General features: G+C 42.9%; 1 protein-coding gene and 1 long non-coding RNA gene across 3 annotated transcripts in view; one reads left to right on the plus strand and one right to left on the minus strand.

Moving 5' to 3' along the window:
- NTN4 (netrin 4) overlaps positions 1-2836 on the minus strand; it is a 40510-nt gene extending 37674 nt beyond the window's left edge. Inside the window, exon 1 of one of the 2 annotated variants that reach the window (XM_028746482.2) lies at positions 2415-2836. In XM_028746482.2, the coding sequence (XP_028602315.2) occupies positions 2415-2523 (109 nt within the window). In that variant the 5' untranslated portion in view covers positions 2524-2836. The remainder of the gene's footprint in view (positions 1-2414) is intronic. The other variant, XM_028746483.2, reaches the window with a different exon arrangement.
- Positions 2837-3588: 752 nt separating this feature from the next.
- On the plus strand, positions 3589-23777 carry LOC144328976 (uncharacterized). The gene is made up of 3 exons (XR_013394370.1): positions 3589-3768; positions 18257-18394; positions 20159-23777. It is a non-coding gene; the product is annotated as an uncharacterized LOC144328976 (long non-coding RNA).
- The last annotated feature ends 1475 nt before the right edge of the window (positions 23778-25252 follow it).

Raw genomic sequence — 25252 nt, forward strand, 5'->3', positions numbered from 1 at the left:
GTACTATCTGTCACTAGAACTTTGCAAAATGAAAATAAGCTTAGGTACTAGAAAATAAGTATTTTTACACTGTCAACCATGAGATAATTAAAGGCATTTTCTGTCCTGTGCTCTTCGCCTCTCTTTCTCTTAATATTTATAGTTAACTGCACACTACCTCCCAGCCTATGTTAGTACCACTGAACAAAAATCTGTAGTAATGGACAAGAGCATACAAGGTACGGCATGACTCACCTGTAAAACATTCAGAGCTAAATCATATGTTTCCTGCTGCAGCATTTTTCAGCCAAAATATACTTGCCTCCTTTATTTCTCATTATCCATTTTACAAATTGATGGTATGACACTCAAATTAAAATATAACAAATTCAAAAATAAAATACTTGACTGTAAACGTTACTTTAATAATATGCATAATCAGGCATTTCAGGCTAAAGAAACACCTATGAAATAGGCATATCTCCTCACCACTGGCTTCTATGAATGTTTTACTAGAGAACAGAAATATCATGTAATGCACACTATCCCTATCCTTTCAGTCTCTGGAAGTGAACTCTCTCTCTACATTGACAATAGCTGAAACTAGATTATTTGGTGGTTAATAGATCTAAGTAAAAAAAAAAATCAAATAGTGAAAAAAGCAGTCCCACCTATTTAAAGCTAGGTTATCCTAAGGCCAATCAACACCCATTCCTGCCATAGAAGTGTGAATGAATGTTACCTTTCTGCTTTTTATCTCATCTTCTCCTTGCTCTAGGCCCATTCACATTAGGGAATGTGCCGATTTTTGTCAGAAGGACAGTGATGCAGACACCAAAGGGTGACATTTCCTTGCGAGGATCAGTCCAGTCCAGGTGTTTATCTCTTTGTAGAATCTGTGAGCTCCCCCCCCACACACACACACATTACATAAACAATAGTAGCAATCGGTTCAGAAAGAATGTATGTGTTCAGCTTTACCCTCAGAGTGAGATGCCAATAAATGATAGTGAAATAAACTGCAGGTGGAAATGCTGGTGCATAGTTTTCCTCTGCAGCATGTTATCTGGTCCTTGTCCTGTCTAGTTCTGATAGGGAGGAAATAGATCAAAGCAATGTGGCTGCACAAAAGTTGCTTTCTTAACTTTGTCTCATTCTTGAAACTGTTAAGAAACAATTCACATGATTTCTAGGGGCAAACCAGTGGCATTTAACTTTTGTGACTAGATATGGGTGCAAAAGCACAAGTTGTTCATAGATGGTTTCATGGGTGTAGCCAGGATTTATTTGGGGGGGGGCAGGCTTTATTTTAGGGGTAGCAGAACCGAGTTATCTGCAACAGAATTCATCACTTAGGGGTTGTTGTTTTTAAATTTACTTGATGGGAGGGCAGCTTACCCCCCCATGCACGCACCCCCCCCCCCAGCAATGCCCATGGATGCTTTGAATTCAAGACCATTTTTATTCACAAGACCATCAGGGAACAGGTTCACATCCGCATCCACAAACCATGCTACCTACTGGTACATTCGCCTTGAATCCTTGAGCAGCTGATTTACCAAACAAAATGGGAAATTGTTTATAATAGATACCAACTATTATTTATTATAGCCTGTACTGACTTGTGTTAGATGTAGAAGACAAATGCCCATTGCACCAGACTTTACCATTCCCCCCCCCCCTAATCTGGAAGGGAAAATACAAAGCCTATAATTGCTTTTTAGGATAGCTCTATGTTTTTTGTTTTTAAATTTCCATTCCTCAAGATGACGCTTTCTGAGCCAAGCGCTGAAAATGTTCAGGATTTGGTGTGTGTGTGTGTGTGTGTGTGTGTGTGTGTGTGTGTGCAATATGTGTTAATTAGCTCGTGGGATGAACCAGTCTGGCTTTCAGCCTCTCTTGCACCGCTCTTGACTTTTTAACACTTTTTAACACTTTTTAACAAGTTAAGGAAGAGCCATCAACTGTTTGAAAAGCGAATGTTATCTCATTTACCTTGGAGGCATTTGAAAGGGGAGGTGAGGAGACAAGCGCTCCTGATCCGAGTTAAGACTAGGAGCCCTATTTCTCTCTCGCAGGCAACAAGAGGCGCTTCTTGGGTTACTGACAGGCGTTCCAACCCTGCAGCTTTGTTCGAGGCGAGCGAAGTGTGTGTGTGTGTGTGTGTGTGTGTGTGAGAGAGAGAGAGAGAGAGAGAGAGAGAGAGAGGGAGGGAGGGAGGGAGGGAAGGAAGGAAGGAGAGAGAAGCAACTCCAGGCTTTAACTTGCGCGTTAACTTTTGTCTTCGGGATCAGCTCTTCAGAACAAATCCTATTCTACCACCTGCAGGCCTGCTAATCATAATAACTGGAGAAGAGAAAAAGGATGCGAGCGAAAAGGGTTCACATGCACGCGAGCGATGGCGCGCGCGCACCGCACGAGAGAGAGAGACCAACCTGCAGCCAGGGCAGAGGCGCCTAGCAGCACCAGGTGCCAGAGCGGGCTCCCCATGGCGGACGCGCATGGAGTCCAGGCTCGAAGGCTGCCCGGCGCTGCGCCTTGCATCTCCCGGCCCCTAAGGGCAGCGGCGAGGCTCCATCGCCGCGAGCTCCCGCGGGGCTGCTGCTGCTGCTGCTGCTCCAGCCGGAGGACCTTTGGAGCCGAGCCGAGCTGCGCGTCCTGCCGCGGGCATCTCTCGCGCGCCTTGCCGTCGCCCAGGAGCCGCGCTGCCGAGTCCCTCTCAACGCCGCTCGCCTCCTCCGCCAAGCCCGGGAGCTGCGGCCAGGTGCATTGGGAAGAGGCGCCGGCCCTGCTCTCCCGCCGCTCCCGGCTTGTCTCCTTGTCCCCGATGACAGCCCTGCGAGGGGAGTGGCGGCGGCGGCGGCGGCGGGTCATAGTACTGCAGCGGCAGAAGAAGGAAGGGCCGGGCTGCTCCCCTCCCCACCCCCCTGAGGGAGAGGCGGCGGCCCGCCCCTTCGTGCCCCCCACCTCGCCGCCCTTCAGCCTCCCTCTCGAGCTGGCAAGAACCACAGCCACCCTCGTCTCCCTCAGGGAGGGGAAAGGAGCAACAACCTGGCGGCGGCGGCGCCCCCCCCCCCCCAGCCAGCCTTCCCATCTCGCAGCATTCCTCAAAACCATTGACTTTTTACCGCTGCTCCATCGCGCCACGCGAAGGTGCCTCAGCCTGACAGACGGAGACAGCTCAGGAGAAGAAGGATCAGGCAGTCTCTCCCGCCTCGCTGCTTCCCAGCACCCCCCCCCTCAGCAGTCTCTTCCCGCTTCAGCTTCCCCCCACCCCAGCCTGGGTGACTGACCTTCCTTGTCCCCAAATCAAGTGGGTGGCACTGCCGCCCTCTTCCCTGAAGGCATTCTTGTCCCATCCCCCGTCCCCCCACATTTCCACCTGGGTTGCCCTCCTCTCTCCCTTTCCAAACTCTGTCTCTGATAGCACACCACTTGCCATAGATACTGGTAATACCAACTACGCACCAGAGAACCACACCCCCCCCCATCCATGTTCCAGATGGTCCACCTGACAAACTCCTCTCATCTGTTGTCCTTTCTCCTTTCACTATACCTCTTTCTATCTCCCCCCCCCCCCGCCCAATCCTGCTACAAGAGTACAGTATTTCAAAATCATCCAATTAACTGTTACAACTTTCATCTTTGGCCATTTCACCCCCTCAGTCCCAGCATCTCTCCTCTTATCTCCAGTGCTTCCCCCCCAGGGGGTACTCAGAGGTATGCAGTACCAGCGCACCTCTTTTTGTTGTTCTTAGAAAGTGTGGCACATGCTCTAACAACTTCATGGTGAGTACCTGGACCTAATTTTCTAGAAAAAGCACTGTGCTCATCTCTCAGATATCTGAAATCACAGAATTTGAAGATGCACAACATGTACCAAGGTATCTACCCTGTAACAACTGGTAGAATACATTTCTTTCGCCTGCTGAGAAACCTGTTGGTGGCAAGGGAAAAAATAGACATATAAAAAGAATTCCTGGGTGCCAAGATTCAGGGTTGGGGCAAGTACCCTAAAATATGCCATTGTGAGTTTCAAAGTTACCCACTTCTCCCAGCATTAAAAAAAAATCTCATGTTTGTGAAGTTAAAAATGGTTACTGTGCTTACAAACTCTCCAAAGGTCAGATTCATGTGTTTTTCCATACAGCAGTCACAAAACACAGGCAGTAAAACTTGGCTTAGTTATAGTGGTGAAAGTTCCTAAATAATTGATATAGAAACATAAAAATGGCTTATAAGAGCCATGTGGTCTTAGCTGCAGCAACCAATTTAAAACTTCTTCACTGTCAGAGCTTCTCTGGTAGACTGAGGTTTAATAGGTTTGATTACCTTCCTTCTAAAGTGAGGGAGAGTGACCAAGCTGGCCTATTAGGACAGCTTACTACTATATGGTCTTGACCCCTTCATGTGTTAATTAGACTTAAGAATGTTGGTTATATGAGGCTGGTTATCCCACAAAACCCACATCCCTGCTGCAAGTGCATAAAGTGAAATGAATACATGTGTCTGCTGCCTTCATTTGTTGTTTTGGACAGTCATCCTACCACTAAACACTTACTACTATGTAATAGTTTTGCTAGGCCATAGTCCACCTCTTCCCAGTCACCTGGCTCATATTTCTCCTCCTTAATATATAATTTGTAGAAATCTGTAAGCTACTTTAATGTAGAAAAGCAGTGTGTGTGTGTGTGTGTGTGTGTGAGAGAGAGAGAGAGAGAGAGAGAGAGAGAGAAGCTATAATAATTATAATAATAATTATATTATTATTATTAATACCCCGCCCATCTGGCTGAGTTTTCCCAGCCACTCTGGGCAGCTCCCAACTGAGTGTTAAAAACAATACAGCATTAAATATTAAAAACTTCCCTAAACAGATATCTTTTAAAATTAGGATATCTGTTTATTTTCTTGACATCTGATGGGAGGGCGTTCCACAGGGCAGGCACCACTACCAAGAAGGCCCTCTGCCTGGTTCCCTGTAACATGAAGCTAAGGGCTTGCAAAATCCCCTATAGTAGCCACTGGTGTCCAGCAATTTCCTACATGGATCAGAAGAAGATCTGCACATCTATAAAAGCCTACCAGCAAAGTTTGCAGCAGTATGAGAAACATCAATTCACAGTGAGCTGTTGCATAAATACACACAGAGACAGCTACTATGGGAAGCAATTTACAGCATTTTCTTCTACATGTTGGAAATTTTGTGTGTGTTGTCCCTTATCATCCCTATCTTTATCAAGTGAAATAATTATAACATCTCATTTTTTCAGAAATAATATAACATCTCATTTTTTTGCTTCTTCTGGTGCTCTGTCAGAAAAATATATGACCTTTCAGTAACTTTCTTTTGAAAAATACAACATTGAAACCCAAATGATAGTGTCACTAGTAGTCACTTCTCACACCTTGTGATGCATACTGTATGGTGCTAAAATAAAAGCTCTCAAATATGAAGCTGGATACAAACTAATATGCATCTATGAGTGACTACCATTCACCTTGACATTAGGCTGAAATTGAGGTTATTAGGAGCATCAATTTGCTCAGTTTATGTGATAGATAGAACTAGGCTTCTTAAGGATGTGACAGTCAACCATTCATGGCTGAGACTGTCAAAAACAGTAGCTAGCAAAGAGGAGATTAGATATGTGGTTCTGCGGCAGAAAGTTCCTGTCTAGACATAGACACATATTTACATGCCTGGATGTTTAGAGAAAATGATAGAAGAAAAAATACTTTCTCTTATTATGAAAGTGTGCAATGAAAATAAGATATGCAGAAATAATAATATTAGCTGTTTTTCTAGTTAATTTAATATAATCAAACAAGATAGAACTAATGCTAAATTATTATTAAAAAAATGGATGATACTATTATGAAAGGGCATAGCTCTCATAGGAGATAGAGGCATAGGATTGTGGTTGTTTTTTATCGTAGTGATTAGGTTTTGGGAGGTATTTTAATAGTGACAAAATATAAAAAGTGGCCCATGCTAATGAAGTCGGCTCTTAATAGACACAATGGGCAGGGGCATGTGTCTAAAATAATACAACAATTGTTAATGTTGCTAAAATTTGGAGTGCTTGAAAAAATGGACATAAAATACCATTCTTCTTTCAGTGATTTATACAACGAGCACAGGCATGGCAAGATTTACTAAATTGTTAAATGAACAAATGATATATTTAACAAATTTTCATTCTTCAGTCAAGAGATTTTCCTCTAGTCCCTGCATCTAGGCTTATTCAGAGCGTGGGGAAAGAAATGCATTTGGCTTTTGTGGTTCATCACTGAGAGGGCAAAATTACATGTAATCTTAAATTCATGTGATAATATGAAGGAGGGATATGGAGGGAAGAACTGATAAGATAGAGGGGCACTTCTCCTGCCATGCAAATTCCCTCTAGACCATTTTTCTCATAGCCAGGATTATTTTTCTCATAGCCAGTTTCATTTTTCCCATAGCCAGTTTCACAGCTCAGTTTGGGGGAATTGTCCACCCAGAGCAGCAGATCTTGATGTCAATCTTTCTTTACACACACACACACACACACCGCCCATGCCTTATTCCTGGGCTGGCCAAGATGTTTGGAATATGATAACTCCATTGAACATTAGAATGAAGTTTAGGGCACAACTTCAGAATATATTCTAAGTTCAAATACCACATCAACCCACAACCATTTTCACAGGAGGCAGCAAAAAAAATGTGAAACATACCAACAATGTGATGTCTGACTTGAAGACAGCAGAATGAAAATCAGGATGAATGTTCACAGCACTATCATGCATTTTTAGTTTGAATCTCACACTGACCTCTAAGCCTGTTTTCAAGTGGCTTGTGGAATATGCAAAACACACCCAAATGTGATATCTAGCTTGAACATCAAGATCCAGAAATGAAAGTTAGTGTGCATACACAGGTCACCTTTCTGTGTTTCAGTTTGGAGCTCTAGCACTTGTTTCAAGGTGCTAAATAAGGTGCAAAGTAGCTTTAGTGCATTGTTGTTGTTGTTTTATTACTGTACTTGTCTTTCACCAACAGACCCCAGGGCAGCTTACAACAATTGAAAATTGAAAGCAATTACAATCACAGGTGTAGGGTAGCCCCAAAAGTACAGATATGCACCCATTTCAGGTGTCAAAGGCCAGGTTAAAGAGGTGCATCTCCAGCATTTGGCAAAAGCTGTATTGTGAAGAAGACAGATGCACCTTTGTGGAGGGTTAATTCCACAACTTAGGTGCTGCCACAGAGAATTCCCTCTCCCAGACCACCTCTGAGGGAGGTGGAACGGCCAAGAGGGCGCCCTCTGCTGATGTTAACACCTGGGTGGGTCTGTAGGGAATGAGGCAGTCTTTCGGATATTTGGAGCCTACATTGTTCAGGGCTTTAAATGAGCACCTTGAATTGGGCCCAGAAACAAGCTGGCAACCAATACAGCTGTTTTAGAAGAGGGCTATATGAGTTCTATCCACTGCATTGTGGACCAGTTGAAATTTCTGAGTTGTCTTCAGGGGTAGCCCCAGGTAGAGTGCATTGCAATAATCTAATTGTCGAGTTACCAGAGTATAGAGTCCTGTGGCTAAAAAGGGTTGTAACTAGCAAACCAGTCATAGCTGGAAATAGGCACTCCTAGCCAATATCAATGGGGTCACCTCTATATGTTTGCTGAGACCCTCAAAGAACTCGAAGAGGTTAGTGAGACAGGACTTACCCTTACAGAAGCCAAGGCTTGTTCTTCTCTATGCTTGGTTATTTTATCTTTAGCCATATTTTCCACCAGTTTTCCCAGAACAGACATTAATTTAACCACACTGTAATTTCCTGGATCCCTGTCTTAAAATTGGTTTTACATTGGCCACTTTCCAGGCCTCAGGTGTGGAGGCTGCTCTTAGGGACAAGTTATATATTTTTGTGAGATCAGCAATTTCTGTTGCATGGATGCCATCTGGAGTGGGAGATTTGTCGGTTTTTGTTTTGTCTGTTAGACCTAGAACTTCATCTTTCATCACCACTATTTGCCGCAGTTCCCCAGACTCCCTTATTACAAAAGTTAGTTCAGACATAGCAATCTGCCATACATTTTCCATTGTAAAGACAGATGCAAAGAATTAATTCATCTTCTCTGCAATCTCCTTATCTTCCTCTAGCACACCTTTGACTCCCTTGCTTTCCAAGGGTCAATTTTCCACTTTCCCACACAAGTTTCCATGCAAATAACTAATAACATGCTCTGCTTGTGTATTTGCCTTCTCAGAAACATGCTTCATTCTTCAGGCTGACTAATTCAGGAAAGAATGAGAAGTATTTTAAACTGACCTTGAATCAGTGTACAATTCGACAGATTAGCCATAATCACTGGTCCCTTCTCCATTGCCGAAATTAGAACTATCTTTTACTGCGTGTATTAATAAAGCTTTCATTTAAGAGAATAAAACTAGGGTAAGAAAGTGCATCATCTCCATAAATAAAGCTATATTTTCTCCACTATTTATTTACTGCTTATAGAGAAATGCACTTTGTGACTGAAGTTGCTTGAAGTTTTTCTGTTGTCTTCAGTAAGATCTAAGGATCTAACCCTTATATTTTATCAGTCCAAATTCGTGGAAACCTATATGATAAGAGGGCTTGGGTGAATACTGGCATATTTCCAACATTTATTAATAATATGGATCTTTATTTACCTTAATGAAAGTATTCTATATACCCAGAGTAGCATCATTCAGAAACAAAACTTTAGCAAGCAACATTCTTTTTGCTTTATGCTAGCATATGCTAAATAAGCTAGATCTTGTTGGTCCTCTGGTTAATAATTATTTTACAGCATTTTTTGAATGCCATTTTAAAGTCTTCAAATTAGGTGGTTTGAGGTTTCTTACATAACCATACAATAGAAAAAATTAATAAATCTAGGACAATGTAATGCTGACCCGTGATGTGCTTTCCCATGAGTACTGCAGACTTTTATTTATTTTGTTAAGAATAATTACTTGGGAATGCTCACTGTGATGGTTATATATATTGCTTCCCCAAAGTGTATGATTAAACTTGCTTGCTTGAATCATTTGGAACAATTTTCTCAGTAGGCCCCTTACTGCACCCGTTTGCGAATGGTGCCGCACTGCAATTAGGATTCATTAGGATAAGAATCCTGAATGAGGACTGGTCCCACATAACAGTAGAAAATTGTCCTCCATATTTATGATTCTGTAACACTCAATTCATTATTGCAAACCATGTCATGGTATGCTTCTGAAGGCTCTTAGCTGAAGTGGGCCTGAACCACACAGAAAGGTTCTGCTGGATGACTAACTGAGGATGTGATGGCAAGACGTACTGCTATTTCACCACAATTCCGTGTCACAGAACAGGCATGACAGTGTGTTCTTATGGCAGGGCATGCTTAATGGTTGCTTTTTTGTTACTGGTATCTCAGTGGCTCCTGCTTGGTAGAATGTGTCTGTGTGCATGTGGTTGGGATGGGGTCAGGTAGGTTGATATTATGAGGGCTTTTTCCTTTCATCATGTGTAGATTGACTCCTTCTGTGCCAGGCTGGTGTGCAGATGTCATTGGCATGCCGTTCTGTGATTGGCGATGTTGCCATGCTGGGGATCTGGCTGGCAGGGTTGCTTTGTTATGTTTTTTTGCACCATATTCCACCTGTATTGTGTTGATGGAGGAACAATAGGATTGCCTGGCTGCTCTGCCATTGAAATTGGTGGTGCTTAGAAGTGCATCCTGCCCTAATTTTAGAAGCAACTGTTTGGCTATGATACCTTATTTGCTTTCCCATTTAAGTTGATTTAAATTGTAAGCATATTTTTGAGAAGAATTTGAAAAATGGGAACAATAAGGTTTATTTTTTAACTACAAGTCTGATCAAAGATCACTTTTTATATATTGGTATTTGTATAGGTATGCAGCATTCTTGTTATTGTTTAACAAGATGTCTTTGCACAGGGTTCAGTTATTCAGATTCTTTTGGCTACTTGAAGTAGAGTCATGTGTTTTTAGTTTGTTTCTGCCAATGTCTTGATTATTTTACTCTCTGAACTTGAAACTCATTCTGATACTAAGTGTTCTGCTATACAATGGATGCCTTGCTTTCTAGTGCAAAAATAATACAAAATTACTCTTACAGAAGTAATAAGGGGGGGAATAGAAAAACACCCTGACCCTAAATGCCTTACTTGACATTTGATTGCAGTTGGACAGATTTTCAGCTTCAGTAAAGATGATTAGTATAATAGTCAGGTGATAGGTGTCTATTATCATATCAGTTTGAATTGCAGTCAGACTGGAAGGTAATATTACACAGCTTGAGACTTCTAGACTCGTACTGTTTGGGGACAGGAGTAAGAGGCTGATCCCAAATTACCCTGGAATGAACTCACCACAAGGTCCCTCTTGGCTTTCCATACTAACAACCTCAGAGTCAATTTAGTTTTCAGTTCCACATTGCACGCAGCAAACTGCTGCATGGTTTGTTCCCTCCATAAGCTATTTTAGATTTTGTTGTTATATGTCGTCTGTACGGCCTCTTCATAAAATTTTTCACTGGCAACAAGGATAGGATACTTTTGAACCACATGGTGGGGGGTGGGATAAGACAGTCACCTTGGGCCATGGTTAAAAGGGGGGGGGCATTATTGTCATATGTACTGCTCACCTCTCGTTTAAGTGTCTATGAATGGTGTTATATTCAGTGAATTCATTCCTCTGAAATTTACCAAGCCCTTTTCATCAATGCTTTTGTTGTTGCTTTTACAAACTGCAAAGGGTCCTGTTAAAAAAAAATAATAAACTAGGTGATGCACAACTTTAGTCATACTCAGAGTAGTGTCATTGTCCAACAATATGATATTGTTGCGTCTAAATATTTCCTTCTTAGATATCTTTGGAAACATACGAATGAATGAACAAAATCAAAGTGTTCGTGCTTTCAGATTTATTTCCACAACAAACCTGTATAGTCAAAGATGTTTCAAACTGTACTTAAAATAATTGGAATAACTGCTAATCATGATCAAAAAGGTTTATGATGATGATAACACAAACTATGTATCCCTGAGAAATGAACAAGATTCACTAGTGGAGTAAGATGTGGCTCCAGGGACCACACATTCGCTCCATAAGACGCACAGACATTTCCCCTTACTTTTTAGGAGGAAAAAATTGTGTCTTATGGAGTGAAAAATACGGTATATCATTTCCCAGAATGCTTTTAGAACATTATAGGTCCACCACATATGATAGAAGGTGCCTTCCTTTTTCTTACATTTCCAGGAGATATTTGCACTTGTCTTATACATTTTTGCAAGCTTACTAGGAGTCAAATACCACCGGTACATCATTTTCAGCTAATTTTCTTACAGCATACAGCATGCTGAGAATTTCACCACTGCCCAAGACTCCCTTACCTGGATTGTGCAGTGGTGCCTGGCAGCAACAATGGCAGATTCTGGTGAGATCTTGTGAGATCTCACTGAGCTCTTGCGAGATCTTACAGAGCTCACGAGATCTTGTGAGATTTCAGGAAGATATCACAAGATCTTGCTAGCCTAATACTGCTATTAAACCAACTAGATTTAGTAGAATTATGCATAGGGTTTTCATGTTGGGTTGCAGCTAGCACTGTCAGCAGGGTAAGGTCCTGGCACTTACATGACCTCCCACTACTGACATTGCTGGTGCTGGCAGGGATGAGTAAGGTTGGCACAGTGCAAGCACACCGGTGCAGCCAAACTGGTGCTCATGCCAGTGTGTTCACACCAATCAACCTTACCTCCTTTCTCCTCTACCTTCTTGTAAGCCACAGTGATGTCCTCGTTGGGAGATATGCTAAGTGCCTCCCCACATCAAATGCTACTGATTGAGGGTGGCCTATGATTTTAAAAGATCCCACCTTCTGCTCAAGCAGTGTTTTCAAGCGGCCATTGTAGCTGTGCTTTTAACAGCAGCTCAACATGCAGACATAGGGTGATATTCAATTAAATAATTGCATGAGTGGACCACAATGGGACTTCCCTCCCTCTCTTCCCCCTGTGATCCCCCTAAATGCAGGCGGCTCTTCCCCAGACTCCAACGCTCACCCCTGAACTTGCGCTGAGCTGCAGCAGCAGAAGAGCCCGTGGAACTCCAACAGGCTTGACTCCCCTCGGCTGTTGGCTCTTGCCCCAGCTGCATGGCAGCTAACTGTTTTGGCGCCGCGCCCAGAGCGCCGTGTAACGTTGTGGTGCGATCCGCCTTGCGCCGACAGCACTGAAGGCAGCAACAAAACCCGATGAATAGGAGCACACGGATCCTGTCCGGAGATGTTGCCTCCGATGCCGCTTGCATTCCCCATTGTTCTGCACTGGCACTCCACATTGGATGGTGCTGGGAGCATGCGCCGACAGCGGAAAAGCCAGCAAAGGAACCCGCAGCTTGGCGCACGCAACAGGATGCGTCGCACAGTGCCCACGTTACACGGCGCTATGGGTGCTGCACGAAACAGTTAACTGCCATGCGGGAAGAGGCAGCAGGCGGACGGTGCGGCGACTGTGCGTGCTGCCCGACATTTTGTCCTCCGCCCCCAGTATAGAACCCGCACCCCCCTTCGTACGCCCCTGTGGGGGAGGGTGCTGGCAGCCCCTTTGATTGGTGCTGTGAGTCCCTGTGTCCTACAACCGTTTTAAAGGTAAACAACTGTTTCCTTTAAAAAAGCCAACAACTTTGGGATCCTCCCCTAAAAAAGGTCGACAACTCTGGGCAACCTAGGGGCAACCTCTGGGCAACCTAGGGGCAACCTAGGGGTGCCGGGTGGATCTTTGCACCCCAGTGCTTTGCACCCCATATGCTTAAGACGGCCCTGTGAATGAGCTCAGTAGAAGGCAGTTCTCTCCTCCTGTTCTGCTTAGGGTGTCTCCTTCTTTCCTCTTTACAGACTGTAGTTTCAAGGATGGGACTGGGGCAATGACAAGAAGATAACCTCCACTTGGGTTGACTGTGTGCTATCAGACTGGTCTCCTCATACTGCAGCGTCTTCCATTTTACAGAGTGTACATTCAAGAAGGGGAAGGGAGGGAAAGTGCCCTGCTGCAGGAATTCCTTTCCTCTTCTTAGATGGCATTTTTGAGGGACCGGCAAGGACAGTGCCATCCTGTTTCGTCACCCGATATGAAATGGGAAGGTGCCGCCCTAACTCACCACTGCCCATGTGCTTTTCCTCCCCCTTCCCAGGCATCCTCCTTTATCTATAGTGTCCCTTATCACCATCCCGATCCCTTGCCGATCAGCTACTCAGTGGCTTTGTTTCAACACCCCCTTCCCTCTTGTTTGCCTTAGTGTCTTTTCCTTAACTGGAGCAGATTTTCCTCCTCCTTTTGTTCTAATTTCTCTCCGCATTAGTTTAATCTTCCTGTCTCCTCTCCTTGCAAGTTTGCTGTCTTTACCTCCCCCCATCCCAGGCAGCCTCCTTTATCACTAGAGTCCCTTATCTCCCCTCCTGATCACTTGCTGATCAGCTGCTCAGCGGCTTTATTTCAACACCCTCTTCCCTCTTCCTAAAAAAAAAAAAAAAGCACAATCTGCTTTTTGCCCCTGGGCAATTTGGCTCCAGGGACCACACATTCGCTGCATAAGACGCACAGACATTTCCTCTTACTTTTTATGAGGAAAAATGTGTGTCTTATGGAGCAAAAAAGACGGTACATAAAACAGTCTTTTTATTTTAGGGTTGCATCCTGAAAGAGAGTGATACGTGTTTTCTTATCCTCAGGGAGGTGTGAATCATGAAACATTTAGGATTTCAGGTAGCATATATTGTTAAGTTATAATTTTTCACAGGTCTTAAACAATTCTCTTAAAAATATATGTGCCTTACAGCATATTGGCCAACTCAATCACTTTGATCTGTGGAACTGGCACAATTATGAGTAGTACTACATGCTTGTTCTGCTGTTGTAAGAAATTGATCTTTTAATATGACAGCAAATACATTTTGGAACTCCCTACCTAGTGACCATAGGAGCCAATTCCTAGGGGCTGTGGGGGCTTCAGCTCCCACATTAAAATATTTGATGGGGCCAGGCCCATACAAAGTTGATGGGCATTCCCATTCAAATGGTGTGTGCGCACTGTGTCATGTGTTCAGTTATGCGGGGCGGGGCTTACCTGGGCCCCCACAATATTTTATTCAAGTTGGCACCCCTGCAAGTGACATCAGGCCTTTGCTGTACTCTTTTCGCTTGCTTAAAACATTTTTGTTTAGGCGAACCTATTCAGACCCATTGATTTCTTTTAATCTCTTTCGCTGTTAAATTTAATTGTTTTAAAATGTTTTACTGATAATTTTAATATTTCTTATAAACCACATAGCAACCTCACTACAAAATATACATTTTGTTAAATAAATAAAAACAAAATGCAGGGATTCAAACGAAACACTGATTAAAATTATAAATATACATAAAGCCTGGAACACTGCATTATTCTATACTTAAAGACTAGTTTTCTTGAACAATTGTTGATCTTTGTGATAACTGGAATAGGTACATAATAGGTACATGTATTAGGGGCTTTTGCTTGAAAACACGTATCATTTGGGGGGGGGGGGATATGTCAAGTTGGTACTGCCACTTTAGGTTTAAATGTGCAAACAATATGTTACTACTGTTGCTCCTAACAGACACCTTCTGTTATTCATTACCCAATGCATATAGTTTGCTAACCAAAATAGTCATTTGGTAATTTTAAGCTGTTCCTCAAAACAAAGAATTTATATTGGCATGTACATTTTAAGTGAAGAATGCTAAGAATTCCTTTGCTGTCGCTTATGGCTACAGCTTACTTGGCTCCTTGCCAATTTTGCTAGTGGGGTAAGGATACAATATAACCTAGGGGGCAGTGGAACAGTTACCCTGGAGTGATTTGGTTTCGATTCTTCAGTATTGGGGTGGGGTGCAACAACAGTGATTTATGGAGCTTTCAGGATTTGTCTGACAATTACTCTCTTTTATGTGTTAATTTATTTCCACATTTCTTGAACTTAGTTATTAGAAAAAGGTTGTCAAAGTATAATCTTCCTACTCAGCACATTTGCATCCCCTGAGCTTTATTTACAGTGACAGTAAAATACTTCAATGGGAAGGTAAGCTCAGTTGCAGAGCCCCCACCCTGCAGGCATTTGTGCTATATAGCTGGGGGGGGGGGGGACGACAGCTAGTCAGTACCTATGGCATCAGAGAAGGTGTTAGTTGGTGCAGTCCCATGCTTTTGTATTTCTTTGGTTCACAGTAAATATTTAGTTCTAATTAACTTCATTTTCTGTGACTCTAATTCACCCATTCTCTCATAATTAGCACTGTCCTTTTTTATATCTTCCTCCCCAACTCTGTTTATTTCCAGTGCATTTTTGGTTGCATTTGCCCCATTTTTCACTGAACCCTGTTTCTTTTTCCATTAGCCTGCATAGTGTACGCTTTTATCCGACTCACCCTCTATACCCCTTCCATGTCCTTTGGGTTTTTTCCTCTTTCATCAAACTGTTAAAAAGGCTGTGCGGGAGAAATTATCTCAAATGAATACAAAACAATTAAATAACAAGGCAGACACTAAAGCATGTCAAACCGTTCTTTTTAGAGCAATTATTACATGTTTTACTTCGTGCTCTAAGGCATGAATCCAAGAGTCAAATAAATTTAGCTACTTAGGAATGTGTAACAATTATACTGCGTTTTCATGTATTCCAAAGTCAGCTCTTGTGAATAGTGCCACAGTGATCGTTAGAAGGTCAATCAGAGGGCAGAAAGGGTAGTACTTAGAGATACATATGATTGTATTCTGTATTTTGCCCTCACTCATAAACCCAGTTCTGTAAAGCATGTCTGAGGACAAAAGTTCTCATTGCCATGCCTGGTTTATCTTATTAGTCCTGGTCTATGCAAACATTCTTAGTCATGCTGGCCACATGACCCGGAAGCTGTACGCTGGCTCGCTTGGCCAATAAAGCAAGATGAGCACCGCAACCCCAGAGTCGGTCACGACTGGACCTAATGGTCAGGGGTCCCTTTACCTTATGCAAACATTCTCTTCTGCAGTTCCAAGTGCTTCTTTATCTTTCATAGAATCAAAGAGTTGGAAGGGACCCTGAGGATCATGCAGGAATATGCATCTGTACTATACAGGGATCAAACCTGCAACCTTGGTTTTATCTGCACCACACACTAATCAACTGAGCTGGTTTAATCTTTGTCCCTCAAGAATGCACAGAAGTGAATATATGTTAAAGGTAAAGGTACCCCTGCCCGTACGGGCCAGTCTTGACAGACTCTAGGGTTGTGCGCCCATCTCACTCAAGAGGCCGGGGGCCAGCGCTGTCCGCAGACACTTCCGGGTCATGTGGCCAGCGTGACATCGCTGCTCTGGCGAGCCAGAGCCGCACACGGAACGCCGTTTACCTTCCCGCTAGTAAGCGGTCCCTATTTATCTACTTGCACCCGGGGGTGCTTTCGAACTGCTAGGTTGGCAGGCGCTGGGACCGAACAACGGGAGCGCACCCCGCCGCGGGGATTCGAACCGCCGACCTTTCGATCGGCAAGCCCTAGGCGCTGAGGCTTTTACCCACAGCGCCACCCGCGTCCCCTGAATATATGTTAGGGAATAGTTATTCATCACAACATCATTTGGAGTTTATGTGTTTCAGCATCTTTTTCCAGCTGCTGCGACAGTATCATGAAAGATGGAATACATACTTCTGCAACAGTCTGATCTACAGGTTCCTTTTGAATTCTCTCTCTTTTTTAAACAACTCCATTAACTAATCCTATATATGTCTAAACCCCAGTGAACTCCATGGGAATTTGAGCATTTCCAAAATAAGCCTATTGTGAAACTGGTGCTGCTCACGCATGCTCATTTTTTGCAATGTCCACATGTCCCAGTCACACGACCCACAGCACTTAAGGTGCAAAAAGCCCTGGGATTTGATTGCTGAGTCCTTGGACCCATGCCATACGACTTGTTCCAAAACAGGAACCAGAGAAGGGCAGCGCAATAGTGGGCAGCTAAACAAGCCATCACTGAGTTGCAGCTCTTTTTTACCACTCAAGATTCTTTTTAGACCACACAACGATTGAGCTAAACGTTAATGTCATTTGAACTTAATTTGAGAAACTGGGAGGTGGCTCCCACTGCATGTGAAAATGCAAAACACACGTGTGTTTGTCCTATGTGCTCATGTTTTTCTAGACATGATATACAAATGCAGAGCTAATCTGCCTGAAGCAGGCCTAATTCCCCCCCCCCCCAAAATGTCAAGCTCCATCTCTTCACCCTGCCTTCACCCTAAGTATTCCACTAGTTTTCTCAGGCTAAATTTATCCCATTTGAAATCCTGGTGACAATTCTGTATTGAGTTCATATAACTCCAGATGTTTGATGATCTCATCTCTTAATAATGTTTTTAAGGATTTTGCCTACAATCGAGATTACAATCCTTTAAAAGTATAAGCCTATTTAAATTTCAGACGATTCATTAAAAAAAAAAAACACACACACACACACACACACACACACACACAGTCTTAAGTTTTATTCCTTTCTAGGGCCTTATTTCTTCAAATCAAATAATAATTTTTAAAGACATATACTACTGTTCATTTAACTTAATATCCTATACCTGCATATAGTATGAAACCAAATGGCGGGGGTGGGGGGGGGAATGGATAAGGATTCCCACAGTAGACAGTTTTGGATCAAGCAGCTCAGTGGATCATTCCAGTTAATCTCATAATTTAGAGGCTGTTTTACGTCTTTTAAGTTAAGAGACAACATAAATTCTTAAATGGGTATTTAGGTTTGATGTTCTTAGTGCTTCTACAAATGAAAATATTTCATCCTTTGCTTATGCCGCTAGAAAACTCTGTCATTGTTCAATCCCATCTTGAATATAGCAAATATAGATGGAAATAACACCTTGTTGATCCTTCTATCCATTGCATGTTCTTTAATCAAGAATGAAGTTCATATATTCACTTGGTCAATTATGCCAGAATGTTCACAACGGGAAAGTGTACTATATTAATTAAACTGATTCCTTCCCCACAACTGCACATACTTTTTCTATGCTTTTGTAAATATAAATAAATCCCAACTTACATTCTGTATATCTGATATACACAAGTTGATAGGCAGTGTAAATGCATGCTACAGCCTTAAATTGAACTAATTTTTATGTTACAAAGACCTTTCCACTTTTTGCGTGCAAACTACTAATTTTTATTTTCATTCAGCATGCTATTGCAGAGAGGGAGAGGAAAAATGATGGGTTTGCAGTGACATGCTGAATCAGGAGCTGATCTCGCAGCGTTTGTGTGAATGAGCCATCAGTCAGGACCACTGTCTTCACCCTGAGATTGCCGTAGTAGAATGTAAGCTTCAAAAGACAATGGGAGCGGGTTGTGGAGTAATTTGTTTACTATCATTCTTTCTGTATCACCCAAGTGACAAACAAAAGTGTGGGTGTTTCTGGATACTTAATCATAGCAATAGTTTGCTTATCATCAATAAATCCGCACATATCTTTTGCCCCTGAAAAGTGTTTCTTGAGAAAACTGGTTTTATTCCCAAAATAAAAGCTCACTGCAGATCAATTCTGCATTACCGCACAGTGTGCCTATTTGAAAACAAGTAGGCAGTCCCAGCAATGAGGTGTGTGTGTGTGTATCCACATCTGCCCAGTGACAATGCGGATGGGTACACCAAGACTGCAAGCGTCATTTCCTACTTCATTCACCTGGGGCATGTGCATGTAGGAAAATGTGTGGATGGCCTAATCAAAGGGAGGTTTCAAACTTGCAGCAAGTAGCCACACCACCTCTGTGGACAGCAATATCTAGAATCAATCTAGATTGAAAGCAGCATGTTGAAAGGGGCATGAACAGTTTTAGATTGAGAAAAACTACATCTTTGTGCTAAAAATGGGTTAGTATGTATACAGACTCAGTCACAGGATAAATCTTACTTCTCATTAAATGGTACACACAGGAAAGTAACCATGGCCACCAGCACAGAGGTTTTGCCATTTAACATCTAGACCAGAGGCTGCCTCACCCTCTTCTTGCAGCACTAAATGCAGAGCTGTCTTAAGCATATGTGGCGCCTCAGCGTCTCACTGGCTCGGTCGCCCCCAAACTCGTGGCACAGAGCTGCCCACAGCAGAAGAGCCTGTTGCGGCACTCCAACCGACGGGCAGGCTCTTCCCCGGACTCAACTCTCAGGCCCCGGACTCTCAGCCTGGCGCCCCTGAGAGCCCAGCGCCTGGGTGCCCACACCCCTAGCACCTATGGGTAAGACAGCCCTGACCAAATGGGACTGAAGACTGTACCCACCTCTTTTTGCAGAAGTGTAAAAGCTATCACTTTGTAGGCCAGAGGGTGCCTTTGCTTTCCTTCTGTCAGCAAAGAATAATCAATTATTTATTTTTATGTAGAATTATTAGATATTTATCACGAACATGTTTTGAATGGTCTTTTGTAGGGGCGTTTTATTTATGGATAAGAGTGTATTATAGATGAATTAATTTTGTGTGTGAACTGTTTTGAATGTAGTGGTAAGAAATCGGATTGATTTATATCAAGGTAAACATGCACAGGGGACACGGGTGGCGCTGTGGGTTAAACCACAGAGCCTAGGGCTTGCCTATCAGAAGGTCGGCGGTTCGAATCCCCGCGACAGGGCGAGCTCCCATTTCTTGATCCCTGCTCCTGCCAACCTAGCAGTTTGAAAGCATGTCAAAGTGCAAGTAGATAAATAGGTACCGCTCCGGCGGAAAGGTAAACGGCGTTTCCGTGCGCTGCTCTGGTTCGCCAGAAGCAGCTTAGTCATGCTGGCCACATGACCCAGAAGCTGTACGCCGGCTCCCTCGGCCAGTAAAGTGAGATGAGCGCCGCAACCCCAGAGTCAGTCATGACTGGACCTAATGGTCAGGGGTCCCTTTACCTTTAAACATGCACAGGGCTGCACTGTGATTGACTGACTTGGATGAGGAATGCCAGAATATTGGGAATTAGCTGCATACTGCTTAGGGGTGCTTTTCTCCCATCCCCCACTCCAGAGATGATTAAAGCCAGATGTTGTGGCCAATGAATAAGTTGCTTCAGCAGATTAGTATGTGTGTTTTCTTTTTTCCTCAGTACCTTCTGGATTTCCCCCCTGACCCCTGGGACTATAAACCACATATGCAGGAGGGATCCACAAGACTAGCACAAGTTCATCCCTGGCTATTGCCGTTGTTCTGCTGCAGCTAATAGACTCCCTGAAAGCAGTGATGCCAAGTGTCAGCTTTAAATGGAAATCTAAACAGCTGCTCTTCAAAGAGACCATTGGAAAGACCATTTACATTTTTAATTGGCAGCTCACTGAAATCAGCAGAAGCCTTTATACTGTTTTCAGAGGGAGTCCTATGCGAATGTCTAGCCATGTGATGCTGTTTTTAAACAGTGGCATATGGAACAATAAATCTCTGAGGCTACGGAGGGTTGTTTTGAATTGTGAGGGTTGTTTTTTTGGCCGAGTGGCTCCTCTGATACTTTAGTATAACAGGCCAATCACAATTTGCAGCCCTTTCCAATAAAACCCATCAGAGTTTCACTCAGACTGCCTGCTGGCAACTCTGTTGTTAGGCTTCTTGACAGATCTTAAGCTTTGGAAGGAAAAGGAATGTCCTATTGATATAATAATATCAGGCCAGGCAGAGTGCCCTGCTTGTGTAATCCAGTTTCAGCACAAATAACACATTATGGCTGTGGCATTATTTCCATGTGAAAGTGTCTACATTTGGCTGAGCCAAGAAAGTTATCCTGATTGACACGTTTATAAATGGGTCACTTGGAATGTGCATTATAGATTCAAAGAGCAAGGCAATCCACCTGGTGTTTAGGAAGGGAGGTCCTGGGAATCTGCCCACCGAAGGGGCCCTCTCCACCTCCATCAACCCTGGCTCCATAGAAACACAGACAGATGGGTTCAGGGATCCACACTATACCTTCCGCTTTCCAAATAGTCAGTGCAGGCAGCTGCCTTCCTCCATCCTCTCTTCTGGACTCTGTCACATTCCACTTTTGGCAGGACAAACTCAAGTTCTCTGTCTGTAGGCCTCTGATGGAGGGGATTCTATGTAGGCCTCTTACTATTCTATTGCATTGCAACCAGGTCTGCAAAAAAATTGAACCCCAAAGTCATGTTGTGTGGCCTGTAAGATGCTGGATAGACCATGTTTTGCAGTCCCAGAGCAATAATAATAGGCTACTGTCTGTGGCTGGTGATCTGCTTTTGGACCACAAATTATGCAGATTTGCTTTTGATTATGACAAATGGGATCCCTCACTAAGCTGTAAGGCTGCAGAACATGTGTTTGAATATGATCTCATTCTTTTCCCACCCCAATCTCAAAGCAAAACAGATTTATTCCTTTTGCCTTCGAATTCCCAACTCTTTGCGATAACATATCCTTTTGCCTTCCCCTTGGCATAAATGGCCAGGCATTTGTAACCAGTGAAACAAATTATTAGTAAGATTGCTGGTGCTTTTAATCTTATCTTGCTTTATGTAAACTGCTTAGAAATTTTGATGATTAAGCAATTTTTTTGTGGCACACTATCCCCATCTCCAAGCGGTGTAAAATTCCAGGAGTTCCACCCCTGCTTATCCAGGGTCTGTGTTTCCTTTTGCAAATGAGGCACAATGGAGATGGTGGTGCCTTTATGATATATGGTTTATTTGCATATATACACAACCTGAGCCTAAGATGGAGGGGCTCACAGTGTTAACACTCCAAGAGGTTCTTGCTTCTCACACGGCCACAATTTTGAATGCCAGCAGAAATCAACCATGGCCCTCTATCCCTGCGTTTAACAAACTGCCACTATTTTTTAGACTACAAAAAAACCCATCCTAAACTCTCTGCTACAAATTTATTTTTGTCCCCTTACACTGAACTGGAGGAGGGGTCCCTCCCCAGAGCCATCTGGCCCATACTTTCCTACATGGCCTGCTACTTTCCCTTCCACTAGTGAGGCCAAATTTGTGTGAAGCAGAACACTGACAACTAGCTCTCTGATTCTGTGAAATATCTGCCCAACTTCCAATCCTTTGGCAATGCAGGACTCCTCTTTCGGGATCTTACCAAATCCATTGTTATTCTTTTATTGTTTAAAGTTGTCGTTTAAATTTTTGTAAGCCACATTTGATCTACTAACATGAGATAAAATTAAATAAATCAATAACTAAATTACTTTTATATGCTTCAGCTCTGTCTAGTTTTATTAAACATTATAGAAGCATCACAATTTGTGAGTTTAATTTGATAATTATATCAAAAATGGCAAGCTTGTAATGTTCACATGCAAACACGTTAGTAATTTCTGTTCTTATGTATATCTGGAATTAGCTGTAAGGTGTATACTGCTATTATTACTAGATCAGACAAGCATTATATAAACAGAATTAGACTCTGCTTGCAAAATCTTGAGTTTCACTTTACAGTCTTTAGCAAATAAATCCATTGGCTTTTCTAATTCAGAGCTGGTACAAAGCCAAGCAGTTAGCACACTGGAAACCCATAAACACTCTGAAAGTATTTATTTGCAAAAACTTTTAAAAATAACACACTTGGAGCTGTGTTCATTTTGGCACATGTAATGGTTTGCATGCTCTGCGAGTTTCGCCCCCTGCAGCTGTGCCGTGTTGAAATGAACCTAGAATGAAACCAGCAAATACCAATAATTTGGCCCAGGCTTGTTTCAAATTGGATTCAGGTTTTCTGGGAAGGTTCATGAATCTAAAGGAACTTCTAGATTCATACTGTCTAACAGGAAACAACACATTTCATAGGTCCTGAGGTTTCATAACAGGTTATTTCAACTTGATATTTCTGACTTCTGCAGGAAATTAATAGTGCATAACAATGAATTAAACTCCTCTCCCCTTATTGCTATCCTACTTTTTGGCAATATGGTGACCTACAAAATGCTTCTGTGGGAGTCAATGTGGTATATGGAGTGCTGGACTTGGATGTACCGTAGGTAACAAAGGTTCAAACCTTTGCTATGCAATCCAATGTACATAAGAAAGCATGGTATCTCTACCTAACCTGCCTCCCAGAATTGTTGTGAGGCTAAGATATTGTGCCATATTCCTGGAAGGGAAGGTGGTATATAAATGAGCTCAAACTCTCCCTGTTGCTTTAGGTATTGCCCTCGTCTTTGGTGACCATTATGTTAAATGACCCTATAGAAATAAACAGCAACTAGAGTTGGTCACGACTGGACCTAATGGTCAAGGGTCCCTTTACCTTTACTATCCATCTGGAATTGGGAGGTGGTTGATCTAATCAAGTTTGGGGCCAGAGAAGATTGTTACCTGTCTCAGATAAAATACATGGAGAACAGAAACAGGTTAATTCTGGCCAGAGAGGAATCGAAGTAATAACGGATTAAAATTGTGAGCAGCTCCACATAGGTGAAGAAGAAAGAGGATAAGAGAGCTGTAACCTAAGAGAATATAATTTTGGGGACAACAAGGAGGTGGGAAATAAAATGCCTTATATTGCCCAACGAGCAAAGAGGTGTTTCCTGCTAATCAGTTGCTCTGCAGGTAATGGGTTAGTATCTTCTGTGTGTCTTATTAGCACCATCTTTTCTTGGTTCAGTGTGAGAAAGCCAAGTTCAAATACTTGTTCAGCTCAGTAGGTGGCCTTGTGCAAGTAATTGTAATGTAACTTCAGAATTGTTATGAGTTTAAAATATACACACACATTGCTTCTTGGAGAATAGGTAGCATATGGATGTAATAAAGGAGCAGAATAGATCCAAAACTACTCCCCCCCCCCCCCGCCTTTTCTTTTCCTTGAACCATTTAACTTTTCTTCTATACATGGCTTCGATCTTATCTCAGGTGAACTTTATTGCTTTGAAGGACTCTCACTAGGCTTATGTTTAATCTAACGCTGGAATTGCCTCTCAATAGTCATAAAATCTGAGGTCCTCCGTCTTAGGATCAAACAACACACCAAGAGCAGCAGCCCAAAGTGATCTGGACTGTCCAACATGTGAACCTACTAATAGTCACAGAGACTGTAGCTCAAGGACAGAGAACATGCATTGCATGCGAAAGGTATCAGAGTCAATCCCTGACATCTCCTGTTGAACAACTGCCAATCAGACTGAGCAGCACTGGACTAAGTGAAGGTATTCAGCTAAATTCTACTTCGGGGAGACCCACTGAAATAAACAAATTTAGTAATGGGTCTACTCTGAGTAGGACTAGTGTTGAATAACACCTATAATCTGGTGGTATAGGCAATGCCGTTTCTGGGTGTGGATTCATTTCAAGTTATCCAGAAGACATTGCCTCGTGTACACCAAGCCAGTGGCGTAGCGTGGGTTGTCAGCACCCGGGGCAAGGCAAGTAATTTGCGCCCCCTAACCCGTGGATTTGTGCCCCCTAACCCGTGGATTTGCGCCCCCTAACCTGTGGATTTGCCCTAACCCCAGATGTTGCACCCGGTGCGGCCGGCCCCCCCTGCACCCCCCACGCTACGCCACTGCACCCAGCATAGAATGAAATAGACTGTGCTTCAATCCATGTCACTGGAGAGGCTGAAAGTGACCTGAGAGGCAACCCAAAGCAGCCCTGGCTGTTTAACCCAGCAAGCAAAGGTAAGGCTGACAATATGAAAGGAAACAAGTTTCGACACTAAATCCTCTGGAGGATGTGATACCCAGGCATGTGCAAGCAGGACTCACTTGGACCAGGCTTCAGCACATAGCATGGCAGCAGCCCATTACTCTAAATGCCAGAGAGGAAGTCACACCCAAGAAAGCTATTTTAATCTTCATAGCAATGTTCCCTTTCTTGTCATTTGGATCAGTACTGATCGTGGCTTATGTCCCAGCTTTCATGATGTACTTCTATATCATCCCACTATGCCAGTATAACGCCAAGGCCAAAGCTTCCATTGATTTGGGTGAACAATTGCCTACCTAAAATGACAAGATAGTAAGGCAATTAGCATGTCAGTGTTCTCTTTAGGCAGGGTGATCACAGATTTGACTCATTCTGTAGAACATGTTGGTCCATTCCATTCTATTCCAGTAGAATTGTTCAATTGGAGTAAAACTGTGGAGCTACTGTTGAAGCAAGAGATTTATTTAATTTGTATACGACTGCACATTTGTTAAAAGTGGAAAAGTAGCGTCAACATGTATAATTAAATGCATAGAAACTGG

This window comes from Podarcis muralis, chromosome 10 (genome assembly GCF_964188315.1).
Source record: "Podarcis muralis chromosome 10, rPodMur119.hap1.1, whole genome shotgun sequence".
In the NCBI taxonomy this organism is placed as follows: domain Eukaryota; kingdom Metazoa; phylum Chordata; class Lepidosauria; order Squamata; family Lacertidae; genus Podarcis; species Podarcis muralis.